Below are 26,511 nucleotides of genomic sequence, written 5' to 3'. Positions count from 1 at the left end.
AGAATAGTTGTCCGTCTTGTGTCCATTGCCTTACGCATGTCGTCAGAAACCTGTAGCATAACAGTGGTAGTGCTGTGTCCAAGTCTGAAGCCCGAATGTGGAGGATCTGGTAGATTATAGTAGTTCAATTAATTGGTAATTTGTAAGTAGCAAGAACGTCCAAACAGCTGCTTTGAAAGCATTTCTACTTTGTATAGTCGTTATTTTATCAGCAATTTTGTTCCATTCACGAAATGCGAAAATTGTGGAGGAGTTGTAATTGAAGAAATGTTTGATGTAGATGGGTGTTTAGGGTGTGACAAGTACGCCGCAAGTTTTTACGTGGCCAAGATAAGTGAGTAAATGATGGTGATAAGTGGTCGAAGTGCCTCAGATTGCATATGTAACGTACACATGCGTTCTGTCCTCACGTTTCAAACATAATGAAAAGAGTTTCTTCTCTTCACTCTCTAAACCGACTAAAATATATTTTCTGGAGAAACTAAAAAGAACAATGATCGATTACTGTGACGTAGTTTACAGGGATGTAGGTGTGATCCTACAGAATCGGCTACAACGAGGACAGAACGCATGTGTACGTTACATATGCAATCTGAGGCACTTCGACCACTTATCACCATCATTTAGATAAGGCAGATAGAGCGCTGATACGTAGACAGCATAAAGCTGCGAGAGAGAGAAAGGGGCGGGGGGGGAAGGGAAATCAACCGTTTTTTTGTGTGTAAACGATGAACTCATAGTAGATCCCAGGGAATCACTGGACAGATGGAAGGAATATTTGTAAACCTTCTCAGCGGAATCATATGACTTTAATAAGTGCACGCGGCGACTGGTACGGGATGAAATGACGTATGGCTTTTAGTGCCGGGTTGTCCGAGGTTATGTTCGGCTCGCCAGGTACAGGTCTTCTGATAGGCGATCTGCGCGTCGTGATGAGGATGAAAAGGACGATGAAAGCGACACATAAACCCAGCCCCCGTGCCAACGAAATTAACCAATGATGGTTAAAATTCCCGACCTTGCCGGGAATCGAATCCGGGACCCCTATTACCAAAGGCCACCACGCTAACCATTTAGCCATGTAGCCGGACTGGTACGGAATAATACGGAGTGGTACGGATCGCGCATGGGCAGGCTATATAATTAACCATCCGTGCTATCGGGTGTTCCTCCAGATACATTAATTCGCAACAAAAAACATAAGGATCATAGCAGCTTTAAAGATAAAATCTTTCATTCGGTTTTTATGTACATCTTTAAATAAGATTGAACTGACTATCGATCATGTCTTTCCTTTCAAGTCTGGCTAGCATCACGTGAGTTGTCAAGATTTTCTTTACCAGCCCCTCTCGTTTATTTTATTAAAGGAATTTAACAAATTATGTTATATTTTAAAATCTCCTGATTTGTACCTTTCTTTTCTTTCCAGGAATCTTACTATGTCTTCTCCAGAATCGAATGCTAGTGATAACAGTGACTTCCAAAATGAAAGTAAACGACAGCAAGAAGATGACATTTCTGGAAAGAAGCAGAACTGCTCTACGACTTCTCCGGAGGGAAGTTCATATGACAACACATCGGAAACGGAGCAGCAACACGAAAGACGTTCAAAAGAACAGAACGATGACGTGTGCGGGGTGGACTCCATTGGCAACAGAGATCGAATGCCACAAAAACAGATGAATTGTCGGAAAGAGAACAGAACCAAACGAAAAGAGCATGACAAAGTTATACCTTCTGATGAAAGTATTAGAAAAACACCACGAAGTACGTCGAAGGAGCAGTTACTTGATGCCCTGGAGAGGAATGATTTCAATCATTTTCAGGACTTACTAGACAATTACAAGTTTCCTAACAAGCTACTCACCGTCTGTCTTGAGCGAGCTAGTAGTTATGTTGATAGAGGAGAGTTTGTAAAGTTCCTGTTGGAAATACCAGCAATGAGACCAAATGTGAACGTCGTCAAACCCGAACCTATCCATTACGCTGCCAAAGTTGGCTCCTGTCAGGCACTAGAGCATCTTCTAAAGCATAAGAAGATCGACGTGAACGCGGTGGACAGTAAAGGAGACACAGCACTACATTATCTTGCAACTTATTACAAGAAGCAAGATGGATGGAGATACGTGCGTTGTATGAAGATGCTTGTAATTAGACACGACGTTGATATCAACAAAGCAAACAAACGTGGCTACACTCCAATCCACCAGGCAGCGAATTATGGATGCACAGAAATGATGGAACTTATACTGGAGTACAGGAAAGATGACGTGGACTTGGATGCCTCTAATGCTTTTGGAAGAACAGCGCGTTCTTATATAATGCAGGAACATCCACATCTTTGTCACAAATTGCCTCCCGTCAAGTACAACACTGCTCGGGGATTTGAAAATCAAATACTGGTTGCATTTCAGAACCGACACACCCAGGTATTCAATGGTCTACTGCGGCAGGTTGACAAGGACGGCAATTCTTTATTTGACCCAAATTTCTCCTACGGAAGACCGTACAATGGGACATGTTTGGAGATGGCTTGTAGACAACTGGGATATCAAGAATTCCTGAGGATGCTTCTCAACGCTGGTGCAGATCCCAACAAGCTGAATAATGCTACCTACAAGACACCCATTCATTTAGCAGCTGAAGCTCTCAACTACGAGGCTATAGAAATCTTGCTCCACGAAGGCATCAACATGAATGCAGTCGATATAAATGGGTGGACAGCTTTGCATCACACTGTTGCTTCAGCTGCAGGAAAACTCGACAACGACTACGAGCTGTCAGATTTGGTGGAAAAGGATCAAGGGATCGATTGCTTAATTCCAAAACTGAGAGAATCGCCGACAATGAGGAGGAAGAAAATGTATCAGTTAGAGAGTCTGAGAAAGTGTATTGATATTCTCTATGAGAATATCACTATCCCTTTAGATATAGAAGAACTTGTAAAGCTCGCAAATGATCGAGGTAATAGGAAAGCAGTGGAAATATTGCTGACTTTGAAAGAGAAAACTAATTCAGTTCAAGGTCAAAGTCTTTCAATAAATAACGTTACTGGCATATTATTCGACTTCCTGAAGAAACACCAGCCACACGAATTCATCAAGAAATTCGAAGAAGAAGTAAAAAAGGTTGAGAACCTTGCATCACATGAAGACATGAGTGGAAATACTTTTCTTCAAATTGCCACCGACGTTGGACTCGAGGAAGTTGTGAAAATGTTATTGGAGCATGGAGCCGATCCAAATGCTGTAGGGAAATGGAACAGATCTCCGCCATTGATTATAGCCGTCAAGAAGCAGAATGTTTCCATTGTGAAACTGCTGCTCGGCAGAAATGACACGGTTGTAAGTTCTACGGACAGGAAAGGTGATACAGCCCTTCATCATGCTTTTAGGACGGAAAACTTGGAATGCAGCATCATGCTTTTAAATAAAGGAGCCAACATTGATCAAGAGAACAATCTACGTAAGAAGCCCCTGTCTGTGAGGGGACTGAAGGCTCTCCTGGATAAAAGCCTGAGTACGAACGAACAATACTATCCACAAGATGACGATCATGAAATCATCTTTGACTATTCACTGCTTACAGCCGTCGGTGGCGAATTTATCAATTCAGGGGGTAACGCCAATTATCAGAGCATGAGTGCTGCCATCAATATCAGTGTTGCCAATGATGTTCAACTTAAGGCTGAGACTGATCTTGTTTATTTCCTGACAGGAGAAGGCTTGAAATATGAGGATCTGTTCGACCATCCAATCATCTGGAGCTTCTTGCACTTCAAGTGGGACTGCATACGGAAACTGTTCTATGTTAATGTGTTCGTGTACGCATTCTATTTTGTTATTCTCAACCTTTTTATCATGCTCAATCCACACAGCATCTGCGGCAGCTATCAGAACACAACAGCCTGCAGCCATTCAAGTACTTATGTGTACTTCGATCCTTTTTACTTCCTCCTCATAATAATCACCATTCCTCTGACACTGAGGGAATGTTTACAACTAACCATATTCCCTCAGACATTCGTTCGACATCGAGAGAACTATCTTGACCTGATCATTTTCGCCTTGACATGGACGCTATTGTTTCCATGGGACTATAACGTCAGGTCCTCGCTCAACATCGTTGTGATTCTGTTAGCTTCTACAAAGCTGATGTTATTAATCGGAAGGTGCCCATTATTCTCCAGAAACATCGAGATGCTTATACAATTCTCTCTTTGTTACTTCTGGTTCTTCTGCTCCTATGTCTTCCTTATACTGGCCTTCTCCCACTGCTTGTATATAACACTGGGAGAGAATATTCAGGTGAGCGGTGTGTCTGTAACAATGAGTGTTCTCTTCCGAACTCTTATATTCATGACAGGAGAATATGATGCTAAAGATCTGAAGTTCGGTGTGACACCCTACATAGCTATACCAGTGTTCATCTTATTTGTATTTCTAATTTCCATAGTACTTGTGAACTTATTGATAAGTTTATCAGTGAATGACACAAGAGACTTGGAAAGCAGAGCCAAGTTATCGGGAGTTATAGCAAGAATCTTCGTCATCCACAGGATAGAGACACCCACGTTGGAAGCCGTAAGATTCCAAAAGAAATATTTTCCTAGGAGTAAGCTCTTTTCACGATGTTTTAATTATATTCTGTCCGGAACGAGGCAGTACGATAACAAAGCCTCGTTATTTCCAAACCAAGGAGACACGCTGTATCTGGGTGAATGTGGGCCGACCATCCAGGTGGATAAAGCCATTTTGAAGGAAACGCTCAAGATAATAGAACAGACTACAGAAGTTTCAATTCGAAAACCTGGAAACATATGAGAGGGAAGTACTTCAGGTCAGGTATGGCACGCTATTCATATCCCCAGGAGTTACTGTGGCTTTCCAAGCACTGTGCTCTGAAGTCGTGAAGAAGTGGTGTTGATCATTGTTTTAAAAGGAAGTATACTTTTACATTTATTTTTAGAATAAAAATAGATATACTTGAGAAATGTTGAAGGTAACCTAATTCTAACAATGATTTCGTAGAATTATAAGTGAACCGCTTAAAGCTATGATAGCAATCCCCCGTAACGTTGTAACTGGCAGAGACATCTGTTTCCAGAAATTAGCGGCAAAAACGGGAATCGTTCCCCTAGCTCCAATCATCAGACCTACTATGTTGATTTCCTCTAGCTGGTATATCTCCCTGTAGTAAGGAATTGTTGGTAAGTAAATATACCTCTTCTTGAGGTTAACATCTGAGGGCTGCGACTTATGGCTTTCAAAGCAAATTGTGGGGTCCATGATGCATATATACTATACAACAGCTACTGTATAAGATTAAAATTTACATTGCATTTATATATTTTGTTTTACCCATTTTGGAACCTAACAAGCATAACGACCTGCTGCGTCTTAACCAGACCCCCTTTTGCCATCGGTTTTCAGAGTTCCTAAAGGACCTTTACAGCTACCGTAGCGGTCCCAGGGCCCTCGAACAACAGTATACACCAGACAATGGGCGTTATCAATAGGGCTCGGATGTTTAGGAAAAGTCATATTTTTTCTTTGGCTCTATTTTCTTGCCTCATTGGATTTTTGTGCAAAGCAGGTGATTATCGTCAAAATTAAGTGATTTTTATTTGTCGTATAAATGCATATTTCGGCTTTTTGGTCATAAGGTCATATTTTGAACTATTTTCGCAGAAACGTCATATTTAGGTCATATTTTGGCAGTTTGGCGACAGCTGTAGCTGTGCAAAATCATCTTCAACTTTCCGAATGAGAACTAGTGTTCACAAAACTGCTTTTCCGTATCACATCTGTAGTTAATACAAGAGGAATACTGTGCCTCTTCTATCAAGATTGCACAGTAATTGTTTTCCAAGAGTTTGTCAGAAAGTCTGGCATATATTAAGTCGAACTTTGGGATTATATCGAGTGCAATTACTCGTTTAGAAGCTGCTAGCTTAGAAATTCATGTAGGTATTGAAATTGTGAGAAGTGTTGAAATTTCAGCACAAAGATCACATCGAATAGTTAGCGTCAGTGTAAAACGGAAACTTCAAAACGTTCTTAACCGAAGTGACAGTTTTCGCTGTGTGTGCAAGATAAATGATGTTCTTAGAGGAGAAGGTACCAGTACATTTCAAGATGAGTGCATACTCGACAGCAGTGATTTAAAATTATTTAAATATGCACCAATAACGTCTTGTGGCGTAGAAAGGAGCTTGTGTTCTTACAAGAATATGTTAAGTGATAATCGGAGGTCTTTCGCGCTGATTCTTTGAAGATGAATCTTGTCATACACTTCAATACCAGCCGCGGAGAAGAATGAAAATGTTACGTGAGTTTGCACTATTTACCCTGCCGTCCTACCATAATGTATAGAAAGACATCTACTTAATTCGTTTCGTGGTGCTCAATTTAAATGTTAACGCATTTGAGTAAAATTAATGCAATCTGGGCTTAAACGTTCCAAAATATTTAAAAAAGTAGATTGATTTCTAGTTATCTCGTATTTCAAACCACCAATGAAGGGTGCAAACATGTTGTGTGATCGGATAATCTTAGCGAACTTATTATTTTATAGGTAGGCCTATGTATTCACAAGTGTTTGATAAGTGAATGGAGGACAATAGCCTGTGAATAACTGCTAAACATGTATATTCAGAAAATTAATATGAAAAGTAACAATAAAGAATTTAGTTAACAAATATGTATAAAAAGGAATTGCCGTTTCCATTTATAACTTATTTTAAAATGGCCATATTTAGATGAATCATTTTCGGGTCATATTTTGTAAATTCTACGTCATATTTCGTCACTTTTGAGGTCATATTTGCTTGCTTATTTGGTCTATTTTTAGGTCTCAAACATTCTAGCCCTAGTTATCAATCATGTGGCCTTCAGAATGCGGAATGAAAATTCTTAGTTACTTGTTTACCTATACGCACGAAAGAGAAATGATTTTAATTTATACTCCGCACGGCTTTACTTCAAAATTCACGCTTCGCAAAACAAATGAGCATCGCCATACCTGTGTTGCCAGCGCGCTACCGCCGCCAGAATAGCTGATGCAATACGACCGCGGTAAACAGCCCTCGAAAATGTAATACCGTACTCGGAAAAGCTAATGAATCGGGATTGGAAACAAATTCACAAAAACTACATTTACTAACAACTTCCGACACTAAAAAGAGAATACATTATTAAGAATAAAAGAGAATGAGGAAATAACACATCACTCACCGCTAATTGCTGGCACAGGAAGGAGGTTATGGTCTTCAAAGGGAGCACTCCAGTGATCGCAGAGTCACTTTCTTGCCACTTATCGTTCCCGAACTACACTAGTGACTACACTGAGACATGGTAAACACGCACGGACTGAGTACACCAACCAGTACACGAACATAAATAAAACTACAGCTATCTTTATACACAGAACCTGTAATGTACTAATTCCTCAAGGCAGTATTATTGGACACTTATGTTTTCTTATATATATCAATGATAAGAGTAAAGAAGTGGAATCATAAATAAGGCTTTTTGCGGATGATGTTATTCTGTATAGAGTAATACATAAGTTATACAATTGTGAGCAACTGCAAAATGACTTCGATAATGTTGTGAGCTGAACAGTACGCAATGGCATGATGATAAACGGGGTTAAAAGTCAGGTTGTGAGTTTCACAAATAGGAAAAGTCCTCTCAGTTTTATGCGTTAATGGGGTGAAAGTTCCTTATGGGGATCACTGTAAGTACGTAGGGGTTAATATAAGAAAATATCTTCATTTGATGAATCACACAAATGGGATTGTAAATAAAGAGTACAGATCTCCGCACGTGGCTGTGAGGGTGTTTAGGGTTTGTAGTAAGGATTTAAAGGAGAGGGCATATACGTCTCTGGTAAGACTCCAACTAGAGTATGGTTTCAGTGTATGGGGCCCTCACCAGGATTACCTGATTCAAGAACTGGAAAAAATGCAAAGAAAAGCAGCTCGATTTTTTCTGGGTGGTTTCCGACAAGAGTAGCGTTACAAAAATGTTGCAAAGTCTGGCCTGGTAAGACTAAGTAGACTAAGTAGTATGTTCCCAGCTGTCAATGGAGAGATGGCGTGGAATGACATTAGTAGACGAATAAGTCTGAGTGGTGTCTTTAAAAGTAGGAGAGATCACAATATGAAGATAAAGACAAAGGCAGTTTTGAATTGAAAGTCTGAATTGTTTTCCGTTTAAATATGACATATAGGGACCGTTTTCTTCCACCTGTGGTTACACAAAGCATAACTGTACACCCAGCATCGAAAACTACGTGAACCAGGAGCGTGTTGCCAACCTTGACGCAAACAAAACCCGCACACCCATTTCGGGCCTCAATTTTTTTTAATATGCGAGGATTATTCGCGTAAATACGGTAGGTCTAAATGATATTGGAGAGTATTGCTGGAATGAAAGATGACAGGGAAAACCGGAGTACCCGGAGAAAAACCTGTACCCCCATCGTATTGCCCAGCGGGTAGTACCGAACTAATCCGACGGTCAAAACATTCCAAAGATATTTCTGTTCACGGTTGAACTGGTCCGACGGTTTACTCTGGGTTTATGGGCTCAGTATGTTGAGTCGTGAAGAAGTAGGAGACGCATGTGTGGAAGATCTTGAAACAACTCAACCCTCATCTCCCAAAGTTGATAGGTTTGTCGACTGTTGACAACAGCTCTACGTTTCCTCCAGAAATGTGGGCATCAGCGTCATTATCATCCGAGCGCACCACAAATGACTGCGATTCTTTTCACGCCCAATTCAGAAAACATTTTAATCACTTCCATCCCAACATTTACGTTTTCGTTATAAAGACACACAGAACGTGCGTCGCCATTCGGAGTTCAGCAAAACCTATAATTATATACAAGAAACAGTACAAGAAAAGGCTTCATTACTTGGAAACTTTATAGAAATACTATAAATGAACCGACCCAAAGGAAAAAAAAATACCGAGGTTGCAGTATATTAAGACCGCTTCATACTAGCGTAAAAACGTTTAACAGAAATCGCTTATCACTCAGGAACAAGAATAACCTGCAAGTGTAAATAAAAATAAAAATAATAAAAAATGTAAATATTTGACAAAGCCAAAAGGCCACTATATTATAAATGTACCTTATTTGAGAACGCCGAAGACGCTACACATGTTAACTATATTGTCCTGTGGCATTTTAATGGGACAGTTAGTATACTGTATGTGGGGACGATAAGGCTTCCTCCATCCTTGTTTTGATATTTTACTGTCCACCAGTCCGACCCCGCTAATTGGTTGATCTCCAAATTCCTATAATCATCGGACCAATTCGACAACACACTTGTCCAGTGACCAGGATTTGAACCAAGGAACCCAGCGGTGAGAGGCCGGTGCGCTGCCACCTCAGCCACAGAGGGTCATCAACATTGGCCAGACTACTCTCGCAGTATCGAAAACATTGTAAAGAGATCTCATCTAGTAACGTCCATGAGCAATGGGTCACTCAAGAGTTTCTCTGTGTCGTTTGAAAAGGAATTCTTTTTCTACATAACATGAGCAAAGAGTACTGTGAAAATGTCGCCTGTGTGAACGCGAAGAACTATGTAGAAGAAAGAAACTATGATAATAAGAAGTCTTTTCTTCTGCTTCTTCTCTTCACTGAGGGTTGACGACCATCATTACCATTACCCGTTGTCATCTTCTCCACTCATCTCCTATGATCAGCTGTATCAGGCTATATTTGCCATTTCTGAAGTAGGCTGCTTCCTGCACCTCATTGACATTTTGCGATACATCCACATCTCAAAGGCACCGTAGAGCAGCTCTTCACGACGCGCCAACGAGTTCCAAACAGGAGCTCATGGTTGCACACAGGATGTTTAAAGTTCGACAACACATTTCTTAAAATGGCGATAATGGATTTAAATTGCACATCCATATCTCGATCCTGTGTTGACCAGTATCCTAGCTACTTAACTGTGACATCCAGATCACATTCCTGTGTGGACCAGTATCCTAGCTACTTAACTGTGACATCCAGATCACATTCCTGTGTGGACCAGTATCCTAGCTACTTAACTGTGACATCCAGATCACATTCCTGTGTGGACCAGTATCCTAGCTACTTAACTGTGACATCCAGGTCACATTCCTGTGTGGACCAGTATCCTAGCTACTTAACTGTGACATCCAGATCACATTCCTGTGTGGACCAGTATCCTAGCTACTTAACTGTGACATCCAGGTCACATTCCTGTGTGGACCAGTATCCTAGCTACTTAACTGTGACATCCAGATCACATTCCTGTGTGGACCAGTATCCTAGCTACTTAACTGTGACATCCAGGTCACATTCCTGTGTGGACCAATATCCTAGCTACCGGTACTTAACTGTGACATCCAGGTCACATTCCTGTGTGGACCAGTATCCTAGCTACTTAACTGTGACATCCAGATCACATTCCTGTGTGGACCAGTATCCTAGCTACTTAACTGTGACATCCAGATCACATTCCTGTGTGGACCAGTATCCTAGCTACTTAACTGTGACATCCAGATCACATTCCTGTGAGGACCAGTATCCTAGCTACTTAACTGTGACATCCAGATCACATTCCTGTCTGGACCAGTATCCTAGCTAGTTAACTGTGACAAATAGGTCTTACAGCGAGGATGGGATAGGAAAGAGCTAGGAATGGGAAGGAAGCGACCGTTGCCTGAATTAAGGTACAGCCCCAGAATTTGATTGGAGTGAAAATTGGATACCGTTGCCGACAGCGGAGTTCGAACCCACTATCTCCCGTTTGCAAGCTGACAGTTACGTGACCCCAACCGCGCAGCCACTCGCTCGGTCATATTATTATTATTATTATTATTATTATTATTATTATTATTATTATTATTATTATTATTATTCCCGGGCTTTTTCTAATTAGATGCACTATATATGGAGTAGTCAGAATTGTATAGCTTTGTGGTCTTAATTAAGTTATAGCCCCAGCATTTGCCTACTATGAATATTGGAAACCATGGAGACCAAACTTCAGGCCTGCCGACAGTGCGTTTCGAACCCATTCTCTCGCTAATGTAAGCTAACAATGGTGGTGATTATTGCTTCATGAGGAAGTACAAATGACACTAATCAGAGGGAGAATGGAAGGGGTCCGACACTTGGAAAAATTAAGGTATCGGCCAAAGAAAGACAAGGGCCACGAAGGGCGTGAAAATGAAAGACTCCCTACCATTCGCAAACCTAATACAGTTGAAGTTATTGACGAAGGGAAGTCAGATAGGATAAATGAAATTGAGGAGCCTGGCACAAGTGGAAGCAATGCAACCCCATGGTTGCCAATCCACGCTCCCAAGTTGAGAGGCCCTGGGGGCCCTTTTAGTCACCTCTTTGTAAGCTAACAGTTACACGCCCTGATGGTTTGTAGTGTGTTGTACCTATGGCGAACATAAACACAAACCCTCGAGCTAGATGAATTAACCAGTCGCGGCTACCGGAGTCGAATCCAGGTCCCTCCGGAGCGAAGTCCACTACGCTGGCCATTCAGCCAAGGAGTCAGACTTTTATTATTATTATTATTATTATTATTAATATTATTATTATTATTATTATTATTATTATTATTATTAAAGGCTTTGTGGTGTAGTGTGGTTAGCTGCCATCCCCGGAGGCTCGGGTTCGATTCCCGGCTTTGCCACGAAATTTGAAAGTGATACGAGGGCTGAAACGCGGTGCACTCAGCTTCGGGAGATCAACTGAGTAGAGGTGGGTTCGATTCCCACCTCAGCCGTCCTCGAAGTGGTTTTCCGTGGTTCTCCACTTCTCCTCCAGGCAAATGCCGGGATGGTACCTAACTTCAGGCCACGGCCGCTTCCTTCCTCTTCCTTGTCTATCTCTTCCAACCTCCTCCCCCAGCGAGCCCCCTGTTAAGCATAGCAGTTGAGGCAGTCTGGGCAAGGCACTGGTCCTCCTCCCCAGTTGTATCCCAGACCCACCGTCTCACGCTCCAGGACACTGCCCTTGAGGCGGTAGAGGTGGGATCCCTCGCTGAGTCCGAGGGAAAAACCAACCCTGGAGGGTAAACAGGTTAAGAAAGAAAGAAAGAAAGAAAGAAAGAAAGAAGGAAGGAAAGAAAGATATATTATTAAAGGCTAAGTTAGGAATGAATTCGACTGATGAGGCTTCGGTGCTAGGATAAAGGGATAGGTTGAGAGAATAATAGACTCGGTCATGGAGGGTAAGAGAAGTAGAGGGAGACTAAGACAATTCTATTGATTTAAAGACAAGAGGTAAAGAACTAAATGAGGCTACAGAGTTAGTTGTAAATACATGAACTTAGTAATATCACAGAGGCTTGCAGACTGAACGCTGAAAGGCATAATGAAGATATATGTGCGTTATTACTTTTCGATAGCACCGGCTTTGCGGTCTAGGTTTATCGGGCTGGAAAAGCTATCTGACTGTGAGATACCGACCCCGGTCTAGGAAACCAAAATACGACCGAGAGGATTCGTCGTCCTGACCACGTGTCACCTCACAATCTGCAGTAGCTTGGAAGGCCAAGTCCCATCAGGGTTGCAGGACCATGGGTATTGTTTTTTAAAAGTCACATTTAAACTTATTTATGCCCAGGTACAGAGGTTACTTTCTTTGCCTTCCTGTCATTTCATACTTGCTTGATTTTTTTTTCTGTGGAATTCTTTTCTCTATTATTATTATTATTATTATTATTATTATTATTATTATTATTATTATTATTATTATTTCTTAATCCGTTTACCTTCCAGGGTTGGTTTTTCCCTCGGACTCACGAGGGATCCCACCTCCACCGCCTCAAAGGCAGGGTCCTGGAGCGTGAGACTTAGGGTCGGGGGTTACAGCTGGGGAAGAGGACCAATGCCCCGGCCAGGCGGCCTCACCTGCTATGCTGAACTGGGCCTTGTTGGGGAGGGGGGAATGGCAAGATTGGAAGGGATAGACAAGGAACAGGGAAGGAAGCGGCCGTAGCCTTAAGTTAGGTAGCATACCGGTATTTGCCTGGAGAAGAAGTGTTAAACCACGGAAAAACACTTCCAGGATGGCTGAGGTGGGAATCGAACCCACCTCTACTCATTTGACCTCCCGAGATTGAGTTGACCCCGTTCCAGCCCTCGGACCACTTTTTAAATTACGTGGCAGAGCCGGGAATCAAATTCGGGCCTCCGGGGGTGGCAGCTAATCACACTAACCACTACACCAGAGGGACGGATATTATTATTATTATTATTATTATTATTATTATTATTATTGTCATCATTAAAATCGTTAATCGTTTCTTAGCGCATATGGTATAGATTCTAAACATCGCACTGCGATCGTTGTTCCGATCCAAAGAGAATATAGTAGACCTGATCTGAGCTGCTTGAATGACCCAGCAGCTTGCTTACAGCATTGCGTGAGTAAAACGAATACAAACTGCCTCCGTTCCGTCCTGCCATCTGTGGACGGAATGAGGTACTAATGCCAGGTCATCTGTGCCATAGGTGACGTCATGGCTCCATTGAATCATTGCTGGGTATTTTATCGCCCAGCTTTTTCCTGCTGTGAGGCAGTCTGCAATCACGTGCACCTCAAAAGGCGACTTGAATAACAGGTAAGTTTGTTTATAAAGAGTAATCAATATCAGCATTACTTCACTAGTGACGAGGGGCGTGATGGAATGAACCTGCTCGCCGATCAAACCATGGTGAATAGAACGGTTGATCTTACGTCATGACGAAGGATATACAGTGCTAATTCTGTTCTTAGTTAAAAGGAATAATACACAGATCGTTATATGTACCGTACTTCATACTGTCAATTTTCAACAGAACGTACTCAACGCATTGTAATGACGCAACAGGCTTAACGGTGGGTTAGGTCGTCGGTAAGTTTTGGCTTAATGATCAGTTCAGTTCAGTTCAGCGGGTTCCCACTTCGATTCCCGGACGGGCTGGTGATTTTATTAGCTTTAGGGCTGGGTATTTGTGTTAGTGTCAGCAGTGGTGTAGCCCCGGTGCAAAAGGTCCAAATGGGGCCAATAAGTGCGATTACCAAACATGAATTTAGGAGCGTGATATCTAATTTATGTGTGTGTGTGTATGTTGGGCATCCAGCGCGAAGGCTGGTTTGATCCTCCACAGCTCCGCCAACAGCTGTCATAAAGAGCCTAGGCGTCACTGAAGAGGCGTACTAGGAAAGTGAGGAGTGAAGTAGTTTCCCGTTGCTTTCCTCACCGAGCCAGAAGTTGCTATTGCATATTAGCCTGCCAAGCCCACTGAAATGCATGAACCAACCGACCCTACGAGCGATATTTTCACACCATTCATAACAGGGACTGGCTGCATAAGGAATGTTATTCCTAGCATCGCTCACACCTCAGTCACTTTCATATTGCCAAAGCCATGGATGAGACTGATACAGGTCAATGAAAGTAACAAATTTATTCTAGCCCATACCAGAAGACATAGTGCACTGTAAACACTACATCTCGCCGGCCAAGACGATAATTTATATAAACATGGCATATTATAAATTATTTTAACTATACATAGAGAATTGCGTATACTTGTTTTTACATATGCATGTATTTCAACCCTTGTCCCGTTACCCTACGTAGTCTGGTATGAAGTGAGATGAATATTCGTAGCGAATTTTTACGACCGGATGCCCTTCCTCACGTCAACTCTTCAGGGGAGTTAATGAGATGAAATAAATGACGTGATATATGTAAACCCGGTGCCGGCACATAGCCTATTCCTGTCGAATATCACCAAGAAGTCTGCTCAAGGCTTAACATCTCCATCCGACGCACGAATCTCTGTGAAGATATTTCGTTATATTTACGCGTAAGTACTGACAGCAATTCCCATAATGTACTTTCACCCTATCAACACAGTAACATAAAACTGTGGGGAATTTTGCTGTTGGTGAAACTTACAACTTCACTTTTTACGCTGTTTACAATCATACCATTGTCTGCTCTTCAGCTTTATTGCAGTCGCTCACCGTCCTTGTATCATTCAGTTAATCCATAGCAAAATGTCTAGTGCAAAAAATGGAGAGTTAGTATGTCTGGCTAATATTCCATGTTCCTGGTCGTTAAATTAATTCAAGAGGATAGACTGGGACAAATATTCGTTTATAGGGAGAGAAATTAGAACTTGGAATAATTTATCAAGGGAGGTGTTCAATAAATTTCCAACTTCTTTGAAATCATAAAAAAACTAGGTACCCGTAGGGTAAAAACTGATAGGGAATCTGACACTTGGGCACAGGCCTAAACGCTGATTTGTGAACGCTCATGTTCAGTATCAGAAATGCTACAGCTATTACCTATAAGGTAAAACGTCCAGAAGCCTATACATTAATCATTCAAGTCTGAAATGTAATCTAAACTCGCAGTATGATGCAACATAAGTTTAATGTCATTTTCTATTTTTTTATTTTATTTTATGTTTTTTTTTCTTCTTCTTCTGCCGGGCCGAGTGGCTCAGACAGTAGAGGCGCTGGCCTTCTGACCCCAAGTTGGGGCAGATTCGATCCTGGCTCAGCCCGGTGGTATTTGAAGGTGCTCAAATACGTCAGCCTCGTGTCGGTAGATTTACTGGCACGTTCAAGAACTCCTGCGGGACTAAATTCCGGCACCTCGGCGTCTCCGAAAACCGTAAAAGTAGTCAGTGGTACATACACCCAATAAAATTATTATTTTACTTCTGCACCTCCTGTGATATGAAAGTACCAGAAGATGTACTGTACCTTATAATTACCCTTACATTCATTGTATCGGCGTACAAATACCTTCATTTCACCTTTCATTTCTGATATGGAATACTTGTTATATGGGGTGCCTTACGTTTAGGTGGACTTCTGAATTTGGATGATGGTATCCTGCATCTTATTCTGTTTTTTTATTACGTTTTCTATAAATCTCCGAGTACTTACACGATGTCCAGAAAACATTCTTTGAAATTCAAATTGAATACCTTTTACTACATTATCGGTTCTGTGACCAGCCGGGATTTTATTCCATAGGAGGTCGAAATGATGGCGATGTAGTTCCTTAATGAATTTTGTCCGGAAGCAGTAGTGACGATTATGTGGGGCGAGGGGTACTTTGTGGAGGAAACATTACATTTTTATTCCATTTTAGCCGGCTGAAACTATAAATTATAGGAATTATTAAAAAAAAGCAATTTGCACAAGCCCTGTTGTCTCCTCAGATAATTCTTTCCTTTATTTGCTTTAATTAATAAGAAAACTTTTAGTGGAAATACGCACAAAATGTCGTTCGTTGCAGCTAACCGATTTATGTAGCGCCACAGCGCGTGCTGTGAGGAAGGGGAGGCCGGGATATATACATATTTTTTTTGCCAAAGTCATGGACACTGAGATATGATTCACCCGCTTGCCGCGCGCATTCATCAGTCTGTCAGTCTCTCTGGTGCCTGTTAGTTTCTTAGTGTGTAGTCAAATACTAAATGATTGTTAATTGTATAATCACGCTGTACTTCTATTTAATTGCATTACATATATTGAGGAAAGCAACGGGAAACTACCTCACTCATTTCCATAGTACGCCTCTTCAGTGATGCCTAGGCCATCTATGACAGCTGTTGAGGATCCAACCAGCCTTCGGGCTGAGGACTAAACATCCAACATAGTATTGAATCAAAAAGGTATTATTACCGCACTTAAGATTGTAAACTGTCAACCTTACCTCTCCCCCTCCCCCCCCCCCCCACTTCTATTTCACAATCGCAACAGTTAGTTTTACGGGAGTTAGATTCCGAAAATTCATCCCAAATATGAGGTTTAAAAAATTGAGGAAAGAGATGTCTAAGCTTGTAGCATGCCATCTTCTTTTTCTCCTTCCTGGTCTCTTTCCCACTTTATTGTAGTTGGCACTCGATGTGTATTTGGCCGGATGGCCTTCTGACGCCAACCCTAGCTGGCAATGTGATGCTTTGTGTGTAGAAGAAGGCACGTGTACTAAGACACACAAACACAAATATCGTAATTCGGGTAATTATTGGGGGGGGGGGGAGCGGCATGATTAATGTGAACACGGGCATGTGAAATAGGAACAATAATTATTAGTGCAAACATCCTATATATTAACAATATTCACAAACAAACAAACAAACAAAAAATAGAACAATAATAGAGCTTGTTTCTCAAATACATTTGAACGAATCTAATGCACAGATGTTCAATATTATTCACAAGTAAACAGAAAAATAGAAATTGATTCATAAATAAATATTTTGAAGGAATGTCTTATGTACGAAGCTATCAAAAAAAAATCACAAGTAAAACATGTAGAACCTGCTTCATAGATACATTTTCTGAATACATGTCTTATAACTGTATATTGTTCATTTCGTGATAATAGCTCTACCACCAGCTGTACCACCTCAACAGTCTCCATTGGGAAATGTAGTTCTTTGAAGGAATGCCCGCTTTCTAATCTCATTCCTTGATGTAAAATCATTTACCAAACCCATCAGGGAGAATTCACCGGACTCTCTGGGTATAACCCCATCCTGCAGGAGACCTGAAACAACAAACCTTGGGACTTCTTGTTACGCTCTAGTTCTCGACTCAGGGCTCCTAACACTACCTAACTCCACGTTTTGAGGGGAACTTCAAACATCTAGGAGGAGAATTGACCCCCTAAAATCAAGTCCGCGCCACTGTAGTCATGAAGAGCACCAGGGGTCCATTATCAGGCAAGGAGCCTGTGGGTGTTTGTTCTTTGTCATGATTCTGGATTTTAAGAAGGAGATGTGAAGACCTATTTTAGCTGCTTGTTTTTCTATACCCGTAATATTGAAAGAAGCGTTCTGACAGCTAGTGCTGGACGGAGGAGCATTGCACGGTGTTGCCACATTCCTGCATTCTTTTCTCCTTCCCTTCGTTTTCGGCTCAGTTGTTCGTTCGTTCAGACCGCTCAGAAGTGAGAGGTTTGGCAACCCCAAGCAACTCGACCCGGCCAGCACGCTTATCTCGATGGCAACCGCAGTGGGCACGCCCACGTTTCCATGGCAACCATACCTCTTTCTCCCTCCTGGGTAGCCAGTAAACGGACCTCCGTCTAAGAACAGTCAGAATGCATATTTCAATATTACGACCATATTTTGCTCCCTTGCTTCCTCCACTGTTTCAGCAAACAAGGCCATATCATCTGCAACCCAGTCTATAATTCCACTCTTTATATTTTTGTTCCATTCTCTAACTACTTTCTCAACCGCACCGTTGAACAACTACGGTGAGGGCCCACTCCCCTGTCGTACTCCCATTTTTATTTGCCTTGTGTAATCAACATGAAATATTTAAAATGTTAAGACTGCGTGTTACAGTGGGTGGAGTAAGAAGAAATTCCAGTACCACTGGCTAACGTCAGGGGGCAGCACTTCCTGAACATCCCAATTACTCAATCAGCTGCGTTACTCACACTTGCCAGACCAAACCAGTTGAGTGAAATGTGTCTTTGCCACCCCACTACTTTTCACAATGAAGTGTGAGCCACACCCTCCCTCAAGAGGAAACTGCACGTGAATCACGATCAAGAAGGGCGTATAAATCTGCCCTGAACTGGAAATGTTATTCACCTAATTAGTTTTAGCATAAACTAACACTACTAAGAGTCGAAACCCGAATAAGTGATAAATGAATGTTTATTGAAAAGCAACGTTAATTAAAGAATCAATTGAAAAAGAAAACATAAGATATAATAGGGTGATACATACGTATATGGGTTAACACCAATGACAATTAATCGTGATATCCATATCTCATCAATATGTACATGCACAGTTGCAGAATTACGCAAGGGATCTTAGCATTTTTACTCACGAAGATTTCGCATATAACAATTGCGAGAAGAATAACTAATGAGGGTCAATACATGATTACAAATCGGGAGTACCTTATTCATTCCACCCCCTACTTCTTATCCATTTCCCTTTTTTTTTTAAACAATACTATGATCTCCTTTCATTAGGATCCCCCACACACCAAGGAGCGCACACACCCCAAAAAAGGGTAGACCAGGTAAAGAATAACCCCAGCGGGCAAAGAGAAAAAGATACATAGGATGAATCAATCAGATAAACACGGGCCATCGTGCGGCCAAGGAACAAAATAAATCAACATGGCGACGCCCAGGTCGAAAAAGATCAGGGCGCGCACCAAATAAGGAGAAAAATAGAACCCGAGATAAAAGGGGCAAATAACGAAAAGTTAAACATAAATTAGATAGGCCGACACTTCCTCATCTAAATACTCGACTCATTCATTAATTCATTCATTCAGCCATACGAACCAATCGCCTCGAGGGCAGATAACAGTGACAAATGGTGCGAATAGATCAATCCAGTCAACTCGTAGAGTGCAATATTACCTAACATCAATGAGGCCAAACGTCAATAGTAGTAGAATGACAACAGCACATGTCGTGGCTTCAAGGCCACGCGTAGATCTGCCACAAACATCGCTGTGTACGGCCATAATAATTCGACGGCCGACACACAGATCATAATTCCAAACGAGAGCAAAGACGTCTCATTGAGAAATTCATTATAATGCACAGAGACTCAGATTATGAATGCACCACTATTATATCAACAACACACTCTCACACACGCCTTCCTCTCTTCGAGTATCAAGACGGGTTACGGTCGGCCAAAAAAGGGAGAAATACAAATACTAAATGGTACATCACCCACAATAACAAGCATCAGAACACGTTAATCGTGCAGCGATCAGCACGGTTTTAAACTTACGATACATCCATTTGAAAAGCACTAACATAGCTCCTGTGTGTGAGGGTCCCATATTATTATAAGCCACCATCCTCAGAACAGAATATAAACCAAGGAGAAGATAGTTAAAGACTTAGTCGAGGAAAGATCATTAATGTTCTCGACAGAGGGGGCTGTCCTCTATCGATTAAAACCGGAAGCACATATAATAACAGGTCGAAACCAATTCAGTGAAACATAGGTAATAAATTATGGAAACCATGCTGAAGCAGCATGTTTCATCATCACCCCCATGCGTCTTTAAAATGTGTCCGATCTTGACGAAGGGTCAAAGGGACACATTTTAAAGTGAGGCGTAAAGCTTATAATAAGAATACATACATGAAGAAATTACACATATATATATAGTGCGCACTATATAACTAAAATTAACTAACCTAATTACTAACCTAATTAATTAGAGTAACAACAAATAACACTGAAAATCGCCAACAGTCACAAGGGAGCATAGATTGGTGGATTACATATTGCTTTAAAGTTCAGTACATTAAAAGAAGGAAAGGCGCTGAATTTAATCAGTCTTTTTCCTATCATTAATATGACACTTTCACGAATCGGTTGTAGGCAGGTAGAGGATAAAAATAGTCATACAATTTTCGTGTCCTATCAAATAGGTCCGTTGTTTATTTTATATTATCCTTGTCATTCGGTACTAAAATATCCTTTGACTCTTCTTTTCTTTCCCTTTCCTTTTTTCATTTTTCCCTGAAAAGAAAAAGACTTTAGAACAACGAGTTTAAGAGTGACAAATTGATCAAATCATGTTACCACCAGGTACTAATAGCTACTAGATCAATTATTTTCGCCCCGTGAATGGTAGGGCTTCAACAGACTCACGTGAGCTCTGGATACTCTCTTATTTATTTCATCCTCCAACAACACGGTAACAGGTCCCAAGAATTTCACAATACGGTTGGGACCAGACCATTTTAGGCAGAGTTTCGCTCCAATTTGGTCTGCTGCCGAGCTTGTCGGGAACCTTTTAATCATTACTAAGTCTCCAACCTTTAGGGTGACTTCTCTCCTTCCCTTGTTGAACCTTTTGGCTACACGATCTCTGGCTTTGATCAGTTGCTCGACTGCTTCCTTCCATTTTTCTTCGACGCTCTTGGTCCTTAACGGTTCGGACAAATATCCAAAATTCCATTTTAATTGTAATGGGTCAGTAACATTCCTGCCCAAGAACAACTCAGCCGGTGTGTGCCGATGCGATTCATGTAGAGCACTGTTGAAAGCTAGAACAAAGAAATTTAAGTTTTCGTCCCAACTGCGCTGATCAGCGCTGTGGAACGCGGTTAGACAGGCCTTAAGATTACGATGAAACCTCTCAACATGAGACGGTTTTGGGTAGTGAGGGCTGAGAAATATCTGGTTCACTCCCCACTCAAAACACAATTGACGAAAATTACTACCGCTGAAAGTGGATGCATTGTCAGTTACCAACTTTTTGGGGGGGCCATAAATTGCAAAGATGTGACGAGACAAGATGTGAACGGCGTTATTAGAATTGATTTTGCGCACTGGGAACAACCAGACGAATTTTGAGAAACCATCAATGACAGATAGGATGCCAACGTTGCCTTTACGGGACTTGACGAGAGGGCCAAAATAATCTACGAATAACCTTTCTCCGGGGTACGTTGCCACATCAGCGGAATGCAACCCAACTTGAGATGATTTGGCAGGTTTAGACCGTTGACACACGTCACAGCTTTTCACGTAATCAAGCACTTCTTTTTTCATATTTGGCCAGTAGAAATCGCGAGAAACGCGATGTAATGTCTTGTACTGACCCAAATGCGCCCCTAAATAAGAGTCATGGTAATAATGTAATACCATGCGCCTTATGCTATCAGGAATGTAAATCTTGTCCTTTCCCTTATTACCACAACGACGAACTAACAATCCACGCTTAATACAAAATGATTTATCATGAAGTGACCCATCGGTGACACCTTTCATCAGTTTTTGACACTCGTCATCAGTATTTTGGTGCTCTGAAATATCAGAAAATGACCAAGGATATTTCTGCATAATATTAACACATCCAGCACCATCAGATTTATGGTATTTCTCCGAGTCATCGGCTTCACTCATGTTTATTCCGTCAAACATACGTGACAGACAGTCAGCCACGACATTTTCCTTTCCGCGAACATGTACAATGGTGAACTTATACGCAGACAGTCGAAGAATCCACCTGGCTGTTCTTCCAAGTCGTTTGACGTTGGCACTCATCCACGACAGGGCCTGATTATCAGTGTGGACAAAGAAGTGACGGTGTTCGAGGTAGGTTCTAAATTTTTCTACACCCAACACAACGGCCAAACATTCCTTTTCGTAAATGGAGTAACGTAACTCGGCCCCGTGTAGTAGCTTGCTAAAATAAGCGATCGGGACTAGTTTTCCGTCCTCATCGGCTTGGTTTAGCACGGCGGAAATCGCAATTTCACTGGAATCGCATTGGAGCACGAAATCGCGGGAGAAATCGGGGCTGTGGAGAACAGGGGCTCGACAAAGGGCATCTTTCAGTTGATCGAAGGCAAGGATCTGGGCTTCACCCCAGACGAAACGACAATTCTTCCTTTTTAGAAGATTCAAAGGGGCCGAAATTTGAGAAAAATTCTCGATGAACCGACTGTAAAAACCCACCATACCCAAGAACCTTCTTACGCCCCGGACGTTCTTGGGCTGAGGAAACTCTTTAATACATTTAACCCTCTCAGGGTTTACAGCTATACCGGAATCCGAGATGACATGCCCCAAGAAATTCAATCGTTTGGAACAGAGAGAGACTTTTTTGGGGTTGATAGTGAACCCGTGTTTGCGCAGACGACTAAGTACCTCACGTAGGTGAGCCAGGTGTTCGTCAAAGCTTGCAGAGTATATGAGGAGATCATCCAGAAAATTAAATACATAGGAGAACTTTAGATCGCCAAAGATCGAATCCATGACCCGGCTAAGCGCTTGTCCCCCTATCGAGATGCCCATGGGTACTTTATTGAAATGAAAAAGGCCAAAAGGGGTGACAAAGGCTGTACAAGGGCGACTTTTTGGGTCCAAAGGAATCTGGTAATACGCCGAGTTAAAGTCGAAGACAGTGAAAAACCTAGCACCATGAAAATGCTGAAAGGCGCTTTCGATGGTGGGCAATGGGAAGCTGTCAAATACAATGTTCCTATTTACCTTGCGGTAATCCACAATGAAACGAAAATTCCCGTCCTTTTTAGGGATTAGGAAGGCGGGGCTACCATAAGGTGACTTGGATGGACTGATGACCTTCTTTTCTAAAAGTTCATCTACACATTCTCTCATGGCGGACAACTTCGGAGGCGAACATCCGAAAGGAGGGGACCTAACAGGAATTTTATCTTTGAGCTCAATTGAATAAGAAAAGTTTTTTGCACAACCTAACTCAGGCGTCAAAACATCAGAAAATTCCTCTATTAAACTGTTTAGCATCAAATTCTGTCCGTCGGTTAGGTCACACGACGCACTTGGAGTCACAAAAGTAGAAAGAGGGCACACAATATTACGCAGAAAGGGGGTTTCGAAAGGATAATTTACGTCAGACCGGAAGCGGAAGGCGAAACTTCGAGTAATGAAATCAATGGATAGACCCGTCGCTTGCATAAAGTCAGTCCCTAAAATGATCGGGACAGACAGATCTGCAACAACATAAAATTTCCAATTCCACGAAAGATTATGAATTTTGATGTGGCATACGACGCGGCCCACCGGACACACTTGACGGCCTTCAGCAGACATAAACTTATCTATCTTCCCGCTGTCCGAGAGATACTCTAAATGTACGGAAGACACAAGGCTCAGATTCAAGAAGGAAACGGTGGAACCGGTATCCAGCAGGGCGTATAGCGTGCGGGGCCCTATACAAACTTTGGCCCAGGGTGTCGACGAAGGAAGGCCCCAGATCCTTTTGTTAACACCGACATTTTGCGCCAACGAAGGGCCATTTCGCTGGCGCGCGTTCAGTTTCCCTGCCCGGAACTACATCTAGGACATACACGCGCAGTGACACCAACGAGGCCACATTTAAAACACTTCAGTCGCGATTTTGACCGACAATTACTAGAAATGTGTCCCGCCTTACCGCAATTCCAGCACTTTCTTGTAGCGGACCCACGTTCAACAGGCGACTCGGAGGGTTGGATGGCGTTAATATAGCGTCGGGCCGGAGACACAACGCTGGTCCTTCGCTCGGGACTACTCAAGGGGCGCGACGCCGAAGGGGGCGCATCAAAGGATACAGACTTGAAGGACGTGTGGCAGGCGACGTCGGGGAAAGAGCATTCAGACGGAATCGGAGGGGGACGATACTGTTTATTTTGACATACGATTGATTCAAACTCGCGACCCAAGTTAATAACATCATCGACGGTCTGAACCTCGGATCTCTTAATGAATAATTTGTATTGAGGGGACAGGTTTCGGTAAAACTGGTCGAAAATTTCACACTCAGGAACCTTCACACTTAATCGGTTATACAGGGTCAAAATACCAGTTGCATAGTCGTCAACACCTTCCCCAACACCTTGGGTTCTTCTAAAGATCTCTTGTTTCAGACGATAATCCATATCGGACAACCCGAAACGTTTTTTAATGCGATCAACGAAATCCTCCCACGACCGGACATTTGCTTTAACCAACCTAAACCACCTTAACGCCGGCCCTTCAAGCATCCCCGGAATTACAGGAACAAAAAGGTTAAGGGGTATCGAGCTGCATTCAGCGATGTCCTCGACTCTTTCAAGAAATTCAACCACATTAGAATTTTCCCCTTCCCCGGAGAAATTGAGCTTCCATTTCCTAACTATATCGAAAACGGGGTTAATATGAGGACTACGTTCACTACTGGGTCCATAACAGGGGGAAACCAAACCGACACGATTCTCATCGAGGCCACAATTTCTGTCAACAACAGCATTGTTATTTCCTAAGCACACATTACTCTCACTACCTGACAGGGCAGAAGCATTATCCCGATTAATACGTTCACGCCTTTCTCTTTCGACATCGGTGACCTCTCCAGCAAATACATCACTCTCACCACTCATGTCAACAACTTTATCACTTTCCATGTCTCAACCGAGGTTTTATCCGCACTGAAAAACCCACACATACACAATGGTCATCGAAAGAGTTAATTAATAAACGACACACAAGATCAGAATTAATATAACAAGTTTCAAAAGGATAAATCGAAAAGAAATAATGGTTTTCCTTAACGTATCCGAAACAGAATACCATTCCCAGTTCTATCTCACCCGTGCTTTTTCCAGATGAGATATCTTGATCGAGCACGTCTCTGCTACCATTAACTGAGCCACACCCTCCCTCAAGAGGAAACTGCACGTGAATCACGATCAAGAAGGGCGTATAAATCTGCCCTGAACTGGAAATGTTATTCACCTAATTAGTTTTAGCATAAACTAACACTACTAAGAGTCGAAACCCGAATAAGTGATAAATGAATGTTTATTGAAAAGCAACGTTAATTAAAGAATCAATTGAAAAAGAAAACATAAGATATAATAGGGTGATACATACGTATATGGGTTAACACCAATGACAATTAATCGTGATATCCATATCTCATCAATATGTACATGCACAGTTGCAGAATTACGCAAGGGATCTTAGCATTTTTACTCACGAAGATTTCGCATATAACAATTGCGAGAAGAATAACTAATGAGGGTCAATACATGATTACAAATCGGGAGTACCTTATTCATTCCACCCCCTACTTCTTATCCATTTCCCTTTTTTTTTTAAACAATACTATGATCTCCTTTCATTAGGATCCCCCACACACCAAGGAGCGCACACACCCCAAAAAAGGGTAGACCAGGTAAAGAATAACCCCAGCGGGCAAAGAGAAAAAGATACATAGGATGAATCAATCAGATAAACACGGGCCATCGTGCGGCCAAGGAACAAAATAAATCAACATGGCGACGCCCAGGTCGAAAAAGATCAGGGCGCGCACCAAATAAGGAGAAAAATAGAACCCGAGATAAAAGGGGCAAATAACGAAAAGTTAAACATAAATTAGATAGGCCGACACTTCCTCATCTAAATACTCGACTCATTCATTAATTCATTCATTCAGCCATACGAACCAATCGCCTCGAGGGCAGATAACAGTGACAAATGGTGCGAATAGATCAATCCAGTCAACTCGTAGAGTGCAATATTACCTAACATCAATGAGGCCAAACGTCAATAGTAGTAGAATGACAACAGCACATGTCGTGGCTTCAAGGCCACGCGTAGATCTGCCACAAACATCGCTGTGTACGGCCATAATAATTCGACGGCCGACACACAGATCATAATTCCAAACGAGAGCAAAGACGTCTCATTGAGAAATTCATTATAATGCACAGAGACTCAGATTATGAATGCACCACTATTATATCAACAACACACTCTCACACACGCCTTCCTCTCTTCGAGTATCAAGACGGGTTACGGTCGGCCAAAAAAGGGAGAAATACAAATACTAAATGGTACATCACCCACAATAACAAGCATCAGAACACGTTAATCGTGCAGCGATCAGCACGGTTTTAAACTTACGATACATCCATTTGAAAAGCACTAACATAGCTCCTGTGTGTGAGGGTCCCATA

General features: G+C 42.0%; 2 protein-coding genes across 2 annotated transcripts in view; both read left to right on the top strand.

Moving 5' to 3' along the window:
• LOC136883529 (transient receptor potential channel pyrexia) overlaps positions 1 to 6,611 on the top strand; it is a 434,219-nt gene extending 427,608 nt beyond the window's left edge. The window contains exon 2 of the mRNA XM_068229753.1: positions 1,430 to 6,611. Coding sequence (XP_068085854.1) covers positions 1,440 to 4,823 — 3,384 coding nt within the window. The 5' untranslated portion in view covers positions 1,430 to 1,439 and the 3' untranslated portion in view covers positions 4,824 to 6,611. The remainder of the gene's footprint in view (positions 1 to 1,429) is intronic.
• Positions 6,612 to 13,590: 6,979 nt separating this feature from the next.
• LOC137502662 (transient receptor potential cation channel protein painless-like) overlaps positions 13,591 to 26,511 on the top strand; it is a 46,558-nt gene continuing 33,637 nt past the window's right edge. The window contains exon 1 of the mRNA XM_068229572.1: positions 13,591 to 13,644. The gene's annotated coding sequence lies outside the window, so the exon portion shown is untranslated. The remainder of the gene's footprint in view (positions 13,645 to 26,511) is intronic.

The sequence above is a fragment of the Anabrus simplex genome, chromosome 11 (genome assembly GCF_040414725.1).
Source record: "Anabrus simplex isolate iqAnaSimp1 chromosome 11, ASM4041472v1, whole genome shotgun sequence".
Classification (NCBI taxonomy): domain Eukaryota; kingdom Metazoa; phylum Arthropoda; class Insecta; order Orthoptera; family Tettigoniidae; genus Anabrus; species Anabrus simplex.
This window is presented reverse-complemented; position numbering and strand designations above follow the sequence as displayed.